The sequence below is a fragment of the Rhipicephalus microplus genome, chromosome X, assembly GCF_043290135.1.
Source record: "Rhipicephalus microplus isolate Deutch F79 chromosome X, USDA_Rmic, whole genome shotgun sequence".
NCBI lineage: Eukaryota > Metazoa > Arthropoda > Arachnida > Ixodida > Ixodidae > Rhipicephalus > Rhipicephalus microplus.
In genome coordinates, this window is record NC_134710.1 from 198,911,881 (window position 1) to 198,930,744 (window position 18,864).

The window sequence follows — 18,864 nt, forward strand, 5'->3', positions numbered from 1 at the left end:
TAGAAAAATTGCTGAATCGAGTCCGCGTGACATATTCTTGCCTTCGCGTTTTCTTCTTTGAAATCTGTTAGCCTGCAGTTTAAAACGTCATATCCGTGACGAAAATACGTCAGCGAGTCGTGGTGAACCGTGCATAAAACCTTTCGTAGTAAAATTGCTTTCGCAGTGGTACTACAACATGTAAACATGTAAAGAGTATAAACATGACGTCAATTTGTGATTGCCAACGCCGGCAAACAGAGCAATTAGAATAAAAGATGGCCGTTATTACCGTAGTTCAACCCCATTGGGCTTCAGCGTACTTTTTCGACCGGGTTAACGCTATGCGCACCGCTGCTGCATCGCATCCTGTCAGTGTTTTTTTCGGGGAGATGGTCCATAGATTTTTCTTAATATATGACAAAGTGAAGTTCGCTTTTTTACTATGAAGTACCGTTTTCATGGGTGCGGATTTTCATTCTGCAATTCTAACGGAAATATGAAAGTTGCGCTCTTCTTCCGTGTCCGTTTCACCACCATTTATCCGCACATACGGTTACATGGTATTTATCACTAGAGTCCACTTTTCCGAAATTTCAAAGTTGCAATAGGCTCTTCGCACGAAGGACTACAAGTCAACAATTTGACAGAGCTTGGTATCTTAATAAATAAAGAGTTAAATAGGTTAAATTGCTTAAATACTGTCAGAAATAATCCCACAGGAGACGTCGGCTAATATTGAGCGCATTGAAGAGATATCACATTTCTCGGATTTCCGAGAATAATTTCGGCCACATTTCTTGAAGCATCATGTTCATCTATTTATTTGCCTACCTATCTCTTTCTCTTCACACACACACATAGATATATATATATATATATATATATATATATATATATATATATATATATATATATATATATATATATATATATATATATATATATATATATATATATATATATATATATAGGAAGAGAAATGAGAGATCGCCGCGCCCATCAGTGCGATCGCGCGTGAGGCAGCGGTGCGCTCTCCACATTGTCACGCCACCAGCTTTTGGAAGCGCGCGCGTGCACCCCCCAACTGACAGCTTCTTCTCACCGAGAGATGGAGAGAGGTGACACGGGCGAGATGAGGCCCGTGCGTGGAGTGGACTCAAGCGTGGCGAGCAGTGGAGAGGGTGAAGCGAGAGAGAGCTGACACGCAGTGAGCGCGTGGCAGGCTAGGAAGAGAGACGTCACCATGCACTGCTAAGACGGTATGAGCTTCATGGCACTACTCCAACACCTGGATCATGCTTATCCATTTATCTGACTACCTATCTCTCTCTCTCTACCTATATATATACCGAAAAAGGTGATGCTGGGTCCGGGTAAGATTATCCGACGTGAAGAAGAAGCATATACGAAGAGATTTTATTGACGTTTCGGCCACGGATCCGGCCTTCATCAGACTCTGATGAAGGCCGGACCCGTGCCCGACGCGTCAAGGAATTCTCGTACGTGCGTCTTTACAGTGGATATATATATATATATATATATATATATATTGCAGTAACCAAAGAGGTTATACAAAGAGAGAAAAGCATGCGTACTCGGACTACAGCTTACAGCTCACTTTAAGGAGCATAAGAACCATAATTATGTAGATGTTCAATATTCCCTATATTTCCTATTCACCTACTATTGGAATAATTCCCTTCTGTAAAATAAAAACAAAGAAGCTGCAGTTTGCTCACTCGGTTCTGAACTCAGGATGTAGTCACGAAGTCTGTCCAAGAGTTCGAGTGGTTCGCTTGCTGTTGGAAGCAAGCTTGCTCTCATACCGAACATACAGCAACTTAAGCGGCTTTGCTGAGTACCGAACATGACTTCTTAGAACGTGGCTCGAGCCGGTATGCCGAATAATCGACATAGAAATTTTGGGCATATCGGTGAACATGCTCTTTCGTGGGGAGAATATGCAATTTTAAACATAAATAAGATTGTAATTAACACATAAAAATGGTTTGCGTTAAAGAATGTTGGCCGAGATTTGAGAAGAAACTCATTATGCCGAAAATCGTATTGTGCAGAAAAATAACGAGATTCCCCAGTATAATCTCAGGAAAATCAAACATTCTTCTCGTGAGCAAAAACCAGGTAACTCCACGTTATCAGAAAGTTTATCTGGTAAATCTTGCACGTACATGCTTCTCTCGCATAAAAGGGCTGTCTAGAATATTGGAAAGTGTGTACATTCTAATAAAAGTGGTGTAAGGATTTCTTTTTCCACTTATCAGAATATGTGAGCGTACATACAAGGCGTTACAATCTCCCGCATAACAAGCATTTTCTCATAAATAGCGAGCAACTTCGAGAGTCTTTTCGCCCCTCTTAGTGCGGGAACGAGTGTCCCTTTCTCCGTTACGCTATTTCTTTCCTTGCAACTTCTCTCTTGCCAGCCAGAGCACATCGAGAACTTGGAGCGTTAATTCGTGCCTGCCTCCACCATCCTCCACAGCTCGTCGGCTTCCTGGTGCATCTCCTTCGATCTATGCGCTTCTGTTCGCGCGGACCGGCATCCCATCATGAGTGTTTCCCGAGTCATTCGCACACGTGCCAACCTTCCCGTCCTGCTGAGGCGCAAGACGTGTGAGTGTGTATACAAATGCGCCAACGTGTGGTTAACCTGGGCAGCGGCTAAGGCGTGCGCTGTGATTTCGCAAGGCACGTTCGGCCTCACACGGCGTTGCTTTCGCAAAATGAAAGCCTCCGGTGAGAGACAGTGTGCTGCTTTTTGCTGTCGCGAAAAACCTTCGTTTTCACGTTTCCGCGCATGATGCGTGTTGTTTACTACGCTGAGACATCAGAGACTCCAAGGGAAAGAAAGCATACGATAATCGTGTGCTGCTGCTTTATTGGCGTGTTCTCAATTACGTTCTTACTTGTTTCTCCGCAGTCTAAAAAACTGCCTGTATGCGCGAAGGAGTGATCCCGCTGACGCAAAAGATTGCATTGTTCTGCGTACCAATTGCGTTTCCCGCTTGTTTACTTTGATGTACGGAAGCCACATGGCAGCTGAAAAAAAAACTTATGGAAAGGCAACTGCGTTTTTGTTCTGAAGGGAATGAATCACCTGCATGCGAAGCTCGCTGCGCTGCTGGAATACGGTTTCTCGCTCGACATATCTGCTTACGCTCAGAAAGACAGTCGCATGAAGCTGGGCAGACTCTTTTGTTTCTCATCGGTTTTCGCTCTCGTTTCTCATCTCTTTCTTTTGGTGTTTTCAGTTTTTTGTCTCTTTTTATTATTTTAGTTTTTTGCCATTTTTCTATTTCTTTCCCTTTTGGTATTTTCCCTTTTGATTTCTTTTTTCCTCATTTTTATTTTTGGTTTTGCCTGCGTTACGCCAAACGACAACAACATACGACAGCCCGGGCCCCGAAAGTACTCCGCACTTAAAAAAATTGTGCTGATCCTGTCTGTTATGAACAATTGAAGTTCATGAGCATTTTATTTTAAAGAAGATAAAAATGTACTTAGGTCGCAACACACAAAATTTTACATGTGATGACTTACTGAGGGCTTTCTTCCCGTGGGGAGCCACACTTAGGTGCCGGACAGGTTGCCTTTTTTATTTAAGTATATGTTGACACCACCAAAATCACCTTCTAGACCACTTGTTTGCTATTTTTATAGTGTATGGTGCTTTGTTTTCTAATTTACCTTCTAGACCACTTGTTTGCTATGTTTATAGTGTATGGTGCTTTGTTTTCTAATTTATTCAAATTGTTTGGAGGAAGACCCGGTAACTCAAAGATATATACTACAAATAATGCTTTTTCTAGGGTATGATCAATGAATGATGCCAATGATAGTAGACTTGCATGGAAGTGAGAATGCTCCATTTAAGCGCTGAGGCATTGTTTTTACTTGTCATGATGTACATGAACAGTTGATATCATTGCAACTTGATGCTCTGCACAACACATATGCGGCTCTCAACCACTAAAGAAGCGCATAGGGCAGATATCAAAGACTGTCTGTTGCCACACACGCCTCTTCATAAAACAATTCCCCCTGTGCCTAATTTTGTCAATCTTTCCAATTTGTCTCTTTTGTCAGTTTCAACCATCTTGCCTTATTTTGTGTATAGTCATAGGTTGGCGAAAATTGTGCAGCTCACTCAGGCTCAATCATGAAATATATTTGCGCTTTGTACTCACTCGGACTCACTCAACCGGACTAAATCGGACTTAAATGCACCAAAATATTACTCACCTTGACTCAGACTCAGACTCAAGGCTCAATCTGAGTCCGAGTTAGTCCGAGTGAGTCAACTCATGAGTTCTTTAGCATAGAATTAGCTGTTTTTTGAAAATGATGTCATTGCTCTTTACCACCAACATAGCACGTAATCGGTGCCTTTTTGGCACTGTTTGATATATTACCGTCTTATATTAGTTTTAACTGTTCCCAAGTCAGTATGGTAAGTTTTTTCAAAAGATGACAACAAGCCTTACAATTATAAGAAATTTCACTAGAAGAGTTTAAGGAAGGAGGTCGAGGTAGATCAATAAGTATTGCAACGGTGTACAAACAACACTGCTTTGGAATGAGGGTGAGCAAACGTGAGTATAAGCGTTATCCCAGGGAATTCTGGCCGCTATGCTGAAGATCACTAGATTGAACAATAGGTCGCAAAAAGAGAGGGGAACTCAATCAGACTAACCCAAGCAATAAATTTTTTTTCTTTTGACTCACCAGCACTCGAACTCACGAAAGTTTCCCTGAGCCGTACTCGCAGAGACTCACACTCATTGAAATTTTCTTTTATCTGAATTCTCTCGAACTCACACTCACGAAAATATTACTCACCGTGACTCACTCAGGGTCAGACTTATAGCTAAATTTGAGTCTGATTGAGTCGACTTATAAGTTAGTTCGCCGACCTATGGTATAAATTATGCTATTTCCAGGCTTTTACCAGGCCCGTAGCCAAAGTGAATACCCAAGGAGCCTCCCTTCACAAAATTTTCATAGTGCAGGAGGTTTGCGCAAAAGATGCGATAAAAATATTTTTGTTTTTCAAATAGTTTGCATTCAGCAAGTGTCCCCCTTCCTGCAACACAAACTAAATTTTTGGCTACGGGCCTTCTTCGTAAGCACATCTAATCCTGGCTCCTAATCAGACGAGTCGGAATGTGGCTACATTTGAAGGAAGAGTATACGAGCAATTATCTTGTGGCCTAAGAGAACGTAGCTTTTACTGTGGATTCCTATAAGGTTCGCTCATAGCAATCGAAACAGTTAAATTCAGGATGACTAGCGTTGCTAACATTTGTCGTGCTATTTCGAAAGGATACTCGTTGTAGCAATCATCAAGCCATTTCTTATACATTACCGCACTTTGCGCAGAGGTTTCTTTACGAGAAGATTCGGGCGTCTTTCTTTGAGCAGAATGACATTGTCGCAAATGCCTCAATGTATGACTGCTCCTACTAATATGATCAAGCCTTGGAGGAACTTAAAGATGCAGGTGGTGTTCTACGCGTTGATGTTTACTTTAATGGGCGGGAGGTGTCAACATTTTATTGTCCTATGTGTTCAGGCTTGCCATCTTCGTTGCTTGTCTGGCACTTTTTTTTTCATGTCAACTAACTGAGGGATTGAAACCAAGCTTTGCACTTTTTGCTTGACCTCTTTTTTTGTTCTCAGTGAAAAAGTTGAAATAACTTCGTCTACCAGAGTAAACAATAGTAATAGTATAATGTTTTGGGTTTCACCTCCCAAAACCACAATATGGATATAAAAGTCGACGTATTAGAGGGCTATGAAAATTTCGACACTCCGAGTTTCGTGAGCATGCACCTAAATGCAAGTAGGCGGGCCTCTTGCATTTCCTCCTGCATTGAAAATACGGCTGCCACGGCCGGAATTCAATCCCGTGACCTGTTGTTTACGATAGTTTAGAACTACAAGTCATAATAGTTGCACTAAAAAATGCTGCCTCAGAGGTAGACCAGTGTCTAGGCAAGTTCGTCAAGAGAGAAACCAAAATCAATCGAATGGGAGCAAAACTAATGTACTGTGAAGCATTGCACATGCACTCTATGGTAAATATAAATAGCAAGTTTTTTAGAGGAAATGAAATATTATTTTATACAAAACTCGAACAATACAGAGTAAGAAAAACAGCAATGCAATGACATGAATATTGGTATCAAGTATTATTGTAAACAAAGTAAATAAAAAACTGATGCAAACAAAACATTATTTTAAGCATGCATTTGTGTCCTACATAAATATGCCGTCCATGTCACGGCGGTATACGACTGGAGTCGTCAACTACATTACAAGCTCCATAGGCCATCAGCGCGTTCGAACAAAGGAATGCCTCCGGAAAGACGGTCGTGGTGCCCGATGCATTCGGAGCCCGTGGGCGCGGCTTCCTGCACTATCTTGTTTTTTTTTTTTCTCATCGTTCAGCTTGGCTTTCGGCGCAGCTTCTGTTGCTCCAGTGAGTACGCAATGTGGCAATGTTACCGGATGGCCGCGTCCGATCGCCGTAGATGCTAATGGACGCGCGCCGAACAGTCTTTCGTGTAGACAACAGTCCTGGTCCCCCTTCAAGCTCAGTGAAGCCGCATGAGCGAGCGATGCACACATCCATATGCGTGAGAAAAGGGGGCCTTTGTTTACAATGACAAGACGCTTGGGGTGCAATTCTTTGCACGCCCACAGCTTCGAGGTCGGTGGTGGTGGAGCTGGCGGCCCTTCCTTAGGCAAATAAAGCAGCGGCGCTTTACCGCGCGCGACCTAACCACAGGGGATTCACTGGACGTGTGGTAATGCATGCAAAGGCGTCGCCTTGATGGCTTCACTGTCGCCATGAGGTCGGAAATCAATCGACCAGTTTAGTACATCTGATTGCCGGTGCTCGTAGGAGGCCCAGCTTCGCAGCATTTGAGGCTTACAGTGATCTCTCTAGAAGCATGCAACAGTAGCCGGTAAGATATACAAGTACAAAGTCAATCACTTTGACTTGAATATCGTGTTCAGCGTTTAGCGTATATATATATATATATATATATATATATATATATATATATATATGTGTGTGTGTGTGTGTGTGTGTGTGTGTGTGTGTGTGTGTGTGTGTGTGTGTGTGTGATAACGCAAGAACAAAAAATAGCCCCGCCGCGGTGGTCTAGTGGCTAAGATACTCGGCTGCTGACCCACAGGTTGCGGGATCAAATCCCGATGGCAGCGACTGCATTTCCGATGGGGGCAGAAATGTTGTAGGCCCGTATGCTCAGATTTGGAGGCATGTTAAAGAACCCCAGGAGGTCGAAATTTTTGGAGCCCTCCACTACGGCGTCTCTCATAATCATATGGTGGTTTTGGGACGTTAAACACTACAAATATATCAATCAATCAATCAAGAAAGAAAAATAAAAAAATAATCCAGAAATAGACTTCAATGCGCGGAATCCAACGCCCGACCTCTTGTTTGTAAGAGCGAGGCGTTAGCCACAGAACCACGAAGGAGCCCCTCCTTCAACGTTGAAACGCCAAGCTATTTCTATTTACCACTTACCGCTGGCGATGGCCATCTCGAGGGAACCATCGTGTTTTCAGCATTATCAATACGATGGTGCAATAAGCGCACGTCACAGATCGTCACGACGCAACAGCGCGCGCTATCATTTCCCACGCGTACTTTGCCGCGCAGAGAGGGCTAAGTATTCCTACGCGCGCGCTTGTATCTCTTGGTGGGGATAATCGTAGGCCTTGGTCTTTCACCAAAACAATTCTGTTGTAGTTACCGCGCGCGCAAAGGTCACTCCACTCGCTGCACAGTCTTCGTTTGCGAAAACGGTGTGCTTTTCAGACACAGCGAAGTAACAACTGAGACGCTTACTCGCGCTCATATGCACCTGTGGGTACGTTTCGTCTGTCATTATTGCGTGAGAAACGCCGGGTACGTTTTGATCTGCTTCCCATTCTTCACGTGACCTTCCAATTTGCTTCTATCGCATTCACTACTTCACCTTTACGGCAAAGCTGTGACTTCATTGCTCTAGTTGTTTTTATCTATACACCACGATAATTACGTGTGCCTTTTGAGCAAGCATGCCCCAGGGTTTTATGGCTGCCTGCGAGAGTGCCTACGACTCATGGTGATGTTGGAATGAGAAAAGGCCTTTTTCAGGCCGTCGAAGACTGCTTACGTATTCGCAAAAAATAATCTCTTGTAGTAGTGTCATTTATCGCAAAAGAATCGTGGTAGATACTTTCTGTAAAACAACCCCAAGAGCCTCTTGGAATTACTGTTTACCAGACCGGTAGGTATTATTTAAAAGTAAAAATCACGAGTTGTGTCAGATTTTCATCAAATCTCTTCCTTGGAAGCGATTAAGTGAAGCGTGCAAGCAGCATCTCCGACACGTTCAGCATGCCGCAAATGGTCAAATCTTCGCGATATATACGACATTTCTCGAGTAATGCAAGATAGCTCTATATTTGTCTTTTTAGTTTTTTGTAGAACAAAGCGCATAAAACACATTAAAACGAGGTCCACTGTAAACGTGGTTACGCCATGAGCACTGTCAGAAAAACTAATTACTTCCAAGTGGCTGAATGAGCCCCTACGTCAAACAATATTGAAGGCATCAACCGCAAAGTTTATATTGCTCAAGCTAAAATAGACATGTGTTGATATAAGTACATGCAAGAAATGAGTAGATATACTGTCTTGCAATCAAATACGTCATCAGCCACAGCACATTCGGGACCATAAACGCAGATACGAGGCTTAAAATTATTAGATCTATTATCGCAATACCTCTCCGCATATTAGTAAAACATGGGTTGGCCCTAGCTTGTTGGTACACACATCATTTAAAGAAAAATTCAGCACATATCAGGACAAACCATCTCCGACAATTTTTAAAGCAAAAATCACTTAAACGTTTGTCGTTTCTTCAAACACTTTATTATCACAGCCGACTAATGATAACGACGGCCACTGTATACCAGAAACGTTAAATGTCACCCATACATCTTATATTTGGTGCATGTGTCCCAATTTCTTCAATTAGCACGTCGAAAGAGGTCAAAGGGTCTAGAATCTTTTTAGATTGGCCCTACAAGACACCAATAAAACGTTTATAGACTCCAAGTAAACTTTTCACCGAACGAACTCTGTTTATAATTAGTTCCCGGCTATTTTTGTTAGATGTAGCCACAAGTTTTCCTATACACTGACTTTAAAACAATGTCGGGCTCGGAAATAGTTGACGTAAAGCATACTTGTAGTTCTATATATAGTCAGGTTAGACTGTAATAAGACGTCAAAATGATGAATTATTCTTAAAAACAATAATTATAGAAACAATCAGCTTCTTAGCAATGTCGTCAAGCTCAGATGACTTAGTTAGCCACCGTCCACTCTTCCAGGTTTTTACACACCAATTAGTTGAACTATATTATTTTAGGAATTCATAAAAAATATCAATAAGTGTGCGAAGGTTAATACTTACAGAGTAATTGTTAGCATAGGGGTAATCACGGATATTTTCAAGGAAACCAATTTTTCACCTTTATATGACGACGTCGTGCATAAAACGCTATGATTGCTCAAACTAGGCAACCAGATTTCTCTAGAATAATTATTGGGTGAATGTAATTTTCGGCAGGAATCGAGGGTGCTGCTGGGTATTTCGCTATTTACGTTTTTTGCCTAATTACATATAAAAAGCAAAAGTGAACCAAATAAAATAAAACGAGCTATAGCACAGAGTATAATTTCGTAGAGTTTGATATCGGGAATTGAAATAACGGTGTTATTTGGAACGTTGAAATCACTTAGCAGTCAAACAAATTATTTGGGCCAACGAGATTGATCAGTACCAGTACCAAGGTGCACATGGTGAGCGCAATTGAAGGTCTCACGTTGACCTTTTAGCTATAGTACTTGACTGCACACCCGAAGTTCGCGAGATCGAATCTCGACTGCCGTTGCCGCCTTTTTTATTGAGGCGAAAATGCTTGAGTTCATGAGCTTGGGTTTCATCATCATCATCATTATCAGCCTCACTACGTCCACTGCAGGACAATGGCCTCTCCCATGTTCCGCCAGTTAACCCGGTCCTGTGCTTGCTGCTGCGAATTTATACCCGCAAACTTCTTTATCTCATCTGCCCACCGAACCTTCTGTCTCCCCCTAACCCGCTTCCCTTCTCTGGGAGTCCAGTTAGTTACCCTTAATGACCAGTGGTTATCCTGTCTACGTGCTACATGCCCGGCCCATGTCCATTTTTTCTTCTTGATTTCGACTATGATATCCTTAACCCCCGTTTGTTCCCTAATCCACTCTGCTATCGTCTTGTCTCTTAAGGTTACACCTACCATTTTTCTTTCCATTGCTCGCTGTGTCGTCCTCAAGTTAAGCTGAACCCTCTCTTGTGAGCCTCCAGGTTTTTGCTCCGTAGTTAAGTACTGGCAAGATGCAGCTGTTATATACATTCCTCTAGAGGGATAGTGACAATCTACCTGTCATGATTTAAGAGTGCTTGCCAAATATGCTCCACCCCATTCCTATTCTTCTAGTTACTTCAATCTCGTGGTTTGGCTCCGCGGTTATTACCTGCCCTAAATAGACATAGTCTTTTACAACTTGAAGTGCACTATTACCTATCTCGAAGCGCTGCTCTTTTCCGAGGTTGTTGTACATGACTTTCGTTTTCTGCAGATTAATTTTAAGACCCAACTTTCTGCTCTCCTTGTCTAATTCGTAATCATGAGTTGCAATTCGTCCCTTGAGTTTCTTAGCAATGCAATGTCATCGGCGAAGCGCAGGTTACTAAGGTACTCTCCATTAACTCTTATCCCTAACTGTTCCTATTCTAGGCTTCTGAAAACCTTCTGTAAGCACGCGGTAAATAGCATTGGGGAGATTGTGTCTCCCTGCCTTACACCCTTCTTGATTGGTATTCTGTGGCTTTCTTTTTGAAGCACTATGGTAGCAGTTGATCCCCTGTAAATTTCTTCCAGGATGTTTATATATACTTCATCGACGCCCTGATTCCGCAGTGTCTGCATGACGGCTGATATTTCTACTGAATCAAACGCGTTCTCATAATCTATGAAGGCTATGTATAGTGGTTGGTTATATTCTGAGCATTTCTCTATTACCTGATTGTTAGTATGAGTGTGGTCGATTGTTGAGTAGCCTGTTCGAAATCCTGCTTGTTCCTTTGGTTGATTGAATTGTTATGTTTTCTTTACTCTGTAAGCAATTACCTTTGTAAATAGCTTGTACACTACAGAGAGCAAGCTGATCGGCCTGTAATTGTTCGCGTCCTTGTCATCTCCTTTCTTAGGTATTAAGATGATGTCAGCGTTCTTCCAGGACTCTGGTACTCTTCCCGTCAGGAGACACCTCGTAACTAGGGTGGCTAGTTTTTCTAACACAATCTGCTCTCCATCTTTCAGCAGATCTGATGTTACCTGATCCTCACCAGCAGCTTTGCCTCTTTGCATGCTCTCCAAAGCTTTTCTGACTTCTTCTATCATTACTGGTGGGGTGTCATCTGGGTTACTGCTAGTTCTTATAGTACTAAGGTCGTGGTTGTACCGGCTACTGTACAGCTCTCTGTAAAACTCCTTCGCTATTTTAACTATCCTATCCTTGGATGTAGGTGCATGTTAAAGAAACCAAGGTGGTCGAAACTTCCGGAACCATTCACTATGGCGTACGTCCCTCATAATAATCTCGTGGTTGGGGCACGTTAAACTCCAACAATTATTACAAAAATAGGAATTCGAGGTACATTTAAGACTGCTTAAGAAAGAAGGTAGAAGCCCGCTTAGAGTAACCGAATTCCATGTGCAATTGCCTTCACACATGCTTCCAGCCAAAGTTGTCCAGCGTTGCTTTACTGCTGACCCGCATGTACGCAGGGTCAAGTCCCACCCACGGTGGCCGCATTTTCAGTGAAGGCGAGATTGCTTGGGGCCTGTCTACATATAATTAGGTGCCCGGTAAAGAGCAACAGGCGGTCAACACTTCCGGAGACCACCACTACGGCGCATTTCATAATAAGATCCTCGTTTGGAGACTCGCCCTCAATACGTCGTTTTCGAGTCGGAGAGGGAGACATGTTTACAACTTCACTAATCACACGTATACAAGAGCGGGGAATCTTCTCAGTCAACGTGGCCTACTCCCGGCTTCACCAAGGCTTCACAGAGAATGACGTGAGGGCCTGTCTTATCTTTTCCTTCATCGGCAAGCGCGGCAGCCGCTCACAGCGCCACAGTTGCGTGCACCTTCCTAAGATTGCCGATAACGTCATCACTAAGAGATGTGAAGGATGTGTTAGGAATGAGCTAATGCAGCATGTATAGCTTATCGCAACTAGTGCAAGAAACATATAGCTCAATGTGTTAGTTGGCTTATTTGTTTGTTAGTTCGTTCGTTTGTTTGTTTGTTTAGCAATATAGACAAAGATTTATGCCCGCCTGCAAATTCCAGCCATCATCAAACCAGGTGAAAAACATGGCGAAATTAAGCATGCATTTTTGGTGGTAACGGATCTTCATATGCAAGCACAACCTCTAGCAAACATTTCACTGGAGTAGTTGAGATGACAATAATTTTTAATTTATGATTCAGAGCATCTTCTATAGTTTTTCAAAGGGCGTACTCTGACCAAAGATTTCAATTTTGCACAGTAAACTTGTGCTGATAATTAGGAATAAAATGAACTTGGATTAGGCCTGTCTTTGAAGGAATACGCCAAGTTTTCTCTCACATGTAACATATAGCCCAGACCTCCCCGACTGACCCGACAGTGTCCGAGCTCGGTGCAGGCTGGAGTTGGCAGTGGTGCTATATGGTCGCCAGCACAGTCCCCTTCACTTGTATACGAAATGAGGGAGCGCAATGTTTTCGACCTCCTAGGCCCAGATGACGCAACTGTTAACTACAGGTGCTTACCCACCCGTTCAGAAGGGGCAAGAGAAATTTCACGATGGCAAATGCGGACATGCGCTTTCCTGCGCGCGTGGTGTTTTTTGGTGCGCGAAGGCAAATACCTCCTGCGGAACACTTTGTGAGGTCCACAGTGGACTGTACAGAACACTCACGCATATTAATACAACTGCTTTAGCACATTTTCCAGTTCAAAAGCAGAGTGGAATGGTAGGTAATTGCAGGAATCCGCTCAGCTAAACCCACCTTCACTGCTTCTTTGATTACTTAGAACATTGTGGTTAGCGCTCTAGGTGGTTATGAGCCTTGTTATGCTTTTTACATGCTATTCGATCGGGGTTTGGCACACCCAATAACTTTAAGAGGTCTTCATTCTGTTTGATTACTGTTGTGTTGTCGTTTTAAAAGTTAGGAATATTCAAAAGCATGATGGTTGGACTCCTGTCTGGTAGTAGAAAACAATAAATGTTTTGTCGACGCAACCTGCGCTATCGTTCAAAGAGATTGAACCAAGTTATTTTTTTGGTGAGGACTTTTCACCATCTACACGTTATTGTAGGAAAAAATTAATTGAATTCACCAAACGCCTAAAGAAGCCAATAAAGTTGTCAGTCGACAAACTGCGCATTGATGACGAGACCTACATGTATGATCACGCAACGGATTCCGTTATAATTCACAAAACATAGCAAAGAAAGCATGCACACGCAACGGAACCTAAGTGTTCAGATTACTATAACAAGTCAGCATTCATGCAGTTATGTTTTACTAACATACGCAGCCTTATACCCAAACGCGATCAGCTTTGCTCGTTCTTAGAAGATAGTAACCCTGACATTTTAGCAATAACAGAGACTTGGCTTCATTCTGATATACCCGATCACGAGCTTTTCCCCGATAACAGCGCCTACAACATATTTAGGCATGACCGCGATAAAAAAAGAGGCGGTGGCGTTCTACTAGCTATTAAAAAAACACTGTCATCCTTTTGCGTCAATATAAACTCCAACATTGAAATTGTACGGACTGCATGCATCACATCAGCAACAAAAATATTGATAGGTGTCTGCTATCGCCCTCCCGACTCGGATAACTCGTTTGTAGAAGAGCTGCGCAAAAGCGTTGATTCCGCAATTCGGCAATGGTCTTCTAATAGTATATACTTACTCGGCGACTTTTATTTTCCCCAGATTAATTGGTCTCTCCTAACTTCTACCTGCCACGAAGCAATGGAATTTGTAAGTCTAACCCTAGATTATAACCTGTTTCAAGTTGTCAAGGAACCGACTCGTGGTACAAACATTTTAGACTTAATTTTAACTAACGCTCATGAGACTGTTAGTTCTATTCTGCACGTAGATGGTTTCAGTGACCATAAGCTACTTCAAATAATACTTAGCCTCCCAACCCACGTATTACATAGCACTGTTAAAAAAACTCGGGACTATAGCAGAGGTAATTACGAAGGTATAAATGATGAATTGGAAGCTTTTTACGATCAGGTTTTTCTTCCTTCTTTCCCGTACCGATCAGTCAACGAAAACTGAATTCTCTTCAAAAACAAAATCGTTACTTTGGTTGATAAATATATTCCCCTAATTTCTATCTCTAACGACAATAAAAATCCCTGGTTTAACAAAACGCTTAAGTCTCATAGATCAAGGAAGAAGCGGCTCTACAAAATTGCAAAACGCACTTCGAGCCCTTCAGATTGGGAAAAGTGTAAGCGTTCTTTGAAAGAGTACTGCTTTCTTGTAGGCAAAGCAGAATCTAAATATTTTACACACGATTTACCTTCCATGTTAAATACTAATTCGAAAAAATTCTGGCAAGTAATTTCCCCTCACAATGCTACCACATCTGTCAGTATACAAGATGCTAACCATATGCCTCTATCAGATGTAGATAGCGCTTCAATGTTGAACTCATTTTTTTTCATTTGTGTTCACGTGTGAAGATCATTCCAGAGTGCCCGAAGTTCCCGAGTTTGATTATACATTCATGGAACATATTGCCGTCAGCACTGAAAGGATTGCGAATCTTATTGGAAAACTTAAATTATCACCTTCTTCAGGCAATGATAACATTAATTCTAAGGTGCTCAAAAACACGTCATTATGCTCAAGTAAAATCCTGTACCACATCTTCACGCAATTTTTATCAACAGGACAACTGCCGGCTGATTGGAAAATAGGTAAAGTAGTTCCCTTATTTAAAAGTGGCAATAGATACTCACCAGAAAGTTATCGCCCCATATCACTAACATGCATTTGCTGCAAGATGCTTGAGCATATCATTTCTTCGCACATTTATTGTCATTTGCAAACCAATAACTTCTTTTTTGAGAATCAGCATGGATTTAGGCGAGGTTTTTCTTGCGACACCCAATTACTGGAATTTACCACTGATCTTCACTTCAATATGGATAATAAATTACAAACTGACTGCATTTTCCTAGATTTTTTGAAGCATTCGACCACGTACCTCATTCCCGTCTGATTTCAAAATTAACAGAACTTCGTTTAGATTCGCTAACCTTATCGTGGATCCGTAACTTTTTGTCTTTTCGGAAGCAGTTCACTCTGGTTAATACCTCTTCCTCTCTAATTTCCGATGTCACCTCCGGAGTGCCTCAGGGTAGCGTCTTGGGGCCACTACTTTTTCTAATCTACATTAATGATCTTTCAACTAATATTTCTTCGTCAATACGGCTTTTTGCTGACGATTGCATTCTATACCGTTCTATAACTAGTACCGATGACCACCTTGCTCTCCAAAAAGACCTTAATCTCTTTAAGAGCTGGTGTGGTGCATGGCAAATGACTTTAAATTGATCAAAATGTAATGTAATATCCTTTAGTCGAAAAAAATCAACTGTTGAATTTGATTACTCCATAAATAATTCCAACGTGTCACGGTCGTCTTCGTATAAGTACCTCGGCGTTCATTTCACTTCTAATCTAACTTGGGCGGCACATGTAACCTACATATCTGCAAACGCATCAAGAACACTGAGATACTTACGTCGAAACCTACGTAACGCGCCAAATAACGTCCGCAAACAAGCTTACTTAACCTTTGTTCGCCCACAGCTGGAATTTGCATCACCCATATGGTCCCCTTTACAAGCCTATCTCATCAACCAGCTAGAAGCTGTGCAAAACAGGGCGATTATGAGAGACGCCGTAGTGGAGGGCTGTGCAAAACAATATGATTATGAGAGACGCCGTAGTGGAGGGCTCCGGAAATTTAGACCACCTGGGGTTCTTTAACGTGCACCCAAATCTGAGCACACGGGCCTACAACATTTCCGCCTCCATCGGAATAATGTCGAGGCTGTATTAGTCAAATGAATTTTTTTCCTGTTGTTTGCGTATGCTGTATAGTGATGCGGGTTAAGAAAAGGCGAGAAATACAAAACTCTAAAACTATTGCCAAGTTTGAAAGGGACACTAAACAACAAAACCATTTTTTGCATATTATTTAAGTACATTTTCACTATTACGAAAACACTATTTTTACCGCGACACGACGCTTAGTAAGCGAAAAAACCTGTCAAAAGAAAATTCGGGTGGCGACGTCACCGTGTGGTTCTCACAACAAAAAACGTGATTTAGGTATTTTCGAAGGCCCCTACTGTGTTCTACGTAGCTTATATTGGATAAAATCGAATCACATTGTAATTCGTGGGTGTCATAGACGTTTCATGTGAAGCTTCCAAAAATTTTATCAAGCCAATGTCTCAAAAATACCAAAAATACCTTTTCAATCTCTTACGTCACGTGCGGAGATTAAGGCGCCAAATTTATGAATGAAACTTTAACCTTGATTTCATCCAGTAATAATGAACTTATGATTCACACAGCACTAGTGTTCACATACAGCACTAGTGTTCTCAGAGGGCAGTTTGTCCATCTAAATCAAGTCATTGTTCCTGTTTAGTGCCGTATCCCTAGAACGGGATATGGCAGACTATACGAAAAAAAAACACGTAAGGATTGAGGCATGCAGAGAAGAGTTTCTCAGCTTTACGTACGTCACTGGCTGTTTGTTCGGATAACTGTGGTTCATTTTTCCTGGACTGGTTGCGAGTAGTGGAATTTACCCAACTTTTGTGCCGCATACACGTTCTTATCATGGACTGCAACTATACGTGACACACCGGGACATAAAATGCCGACAGGCCAAGACCTTAAGATTCGCCACGTCAGGATCACGTCAAGACTGCATCACATGTTTTGTCTACCTCGTGTCGTCATGGTGCCGTGATAGGATGACGTTATCGCGTGATAATAGACCTAGACTATGTGACAGAACATGACGGCAGGAGGCGCCCAGAAACTGAGCCCCTAAGGTGCTTAGCGCCTAAGATGTCGAAGAGATAGTGGGCGACAGTTTTCTCATTATATGAACTCATACAGACAGCAGTTGGATGAACCCAAAACTGAATTTACGGCCTAAATGGCTGTCTGAAAGCATATAGCGAAACTATTTTATAGAATGTACCTAATACCTTCCTTTCCTTTTCTCCACTTCAGTTCCTCCTGCAAAACCTGTCATTCGCTACATCTCCAAGGAAGGAGTCGCGGAATCTGGTGGATCCGTCATCGGTCCCTTCAATGAGGGCGAGAGACTTGTTCTCCTCTGCGAAGTTTCAGGAGGTAAGTGCATGGTCTCTGCTCTGCAATAGCTAACAATGAGGGATGCGACCACACCCAAGAACGCAGGTAAAAGAGGGAGCGCAGAGAGGGGAACGCCTGTCATATTACATTCAGCACTGCAAGGATAAAATATTTGTATAGTAAATTGCAGTACTTCGGGGGTTAGAAAGTAGTCAAAGAGGTAACATGCTCAGAAACGTTGTTTAGTAAAAGCAAACACAAACGAGAAAAAAAAAGATACGTAGGCAAGCTTCTCTTCTTTTCACTGCATTCTTTCTGTTCTCAACCTTGTGCTTGCTTCCGCGCCATTACGTTTCCGATCATGGAGTACCAACTTGCCCTATCTACCACCCTTTTAAGGCATACACACGCCAAAGAAAATCACACAAAAGTAGTTTCGGACATCGTCGCCGACAGCTCTATTTAACAAGATTATCTCTAGACGTTCGCGATACATGAGGCATACTGTCAGCCGAGTCTGGTAGCCGGTGCAACCACGAATTCGGCAATATTGTCTAGTACTATACTACTGACCGTTCATGGAAGGATGGTGGGCTATTCAGCTTTAGCCGAATGACCATGAAAAAAATAAAAATGAAATTCGTTGTTTGGTCACTATATGACGCAGAACACAGCACAGCAATATTACGATAGTTTTTCAGGAAATAAAGTGAACTGTATTCAACTGCAAAGTGCACTTGAACCACTGATGAACTATTGAAGTATAATGAATAAATCACTCAAAGAACAGGCTTTATTTTCTAGGCGAGCGTCGCAATTACCTTATTCTTGCGCATCCCACCCAAAACGCATTCGTCTCCTTTACACGTGCGCCCAGAATCAACTTTGCAGAGCAGTGAGGTGTTCCGCTACATATGACTTGAATTTGGGTTGCAAAATTCTGGTTTAGCAAGTCATTTCAGTATTATGAATGAACCAAAACAAAAAGCAAAATACTGGAAGTGACGTCGACGGCCAGCGAAATCGTGCTGTTTTAGTATTACGCTGTCGGAATATGAAACCGCGATCGCTGGCCAGTAACTTAATTTCTGAAACATTCCTGTACTTTTTGATATTATGTTTCATAGGCTCAACGAAGCATCACCTTATCGATATTGTTTTATAATTTTACTTGTTCTCAGTTTTGCATATTGAATGGCAGAAGTGGTCGTGAGCGCTGCACATGATTGTCTCCCTTCAAAATCTTATATTTCTTTTTAATATGGGACCGCTCTAGCC

General features: G+C 42.1%; 1 protein-coding gene across 1 annotated transcript in view; it reads left to right on the forward strand.

The window, feature by feature from the left end:
• The window catches only part of LOC142775925 (neuronal cell adhesion molecule-like), a 935,753-nt gene that overhangs the window by 707,356 nt on the left and 209,533 nt on the right, over positions 1-18,864 (forward strand). Inside the window, exon 4 of the mRNA XM_075878461.1 lies at positions 17,503-17,625. Coding sequence (XP_075734576.1) covers positions 17,503-17,625 — 123 coding nt within the window. The remainder of the gene's footprint in view (positions 1-17,502; positions 17,626-18,864) is intronic.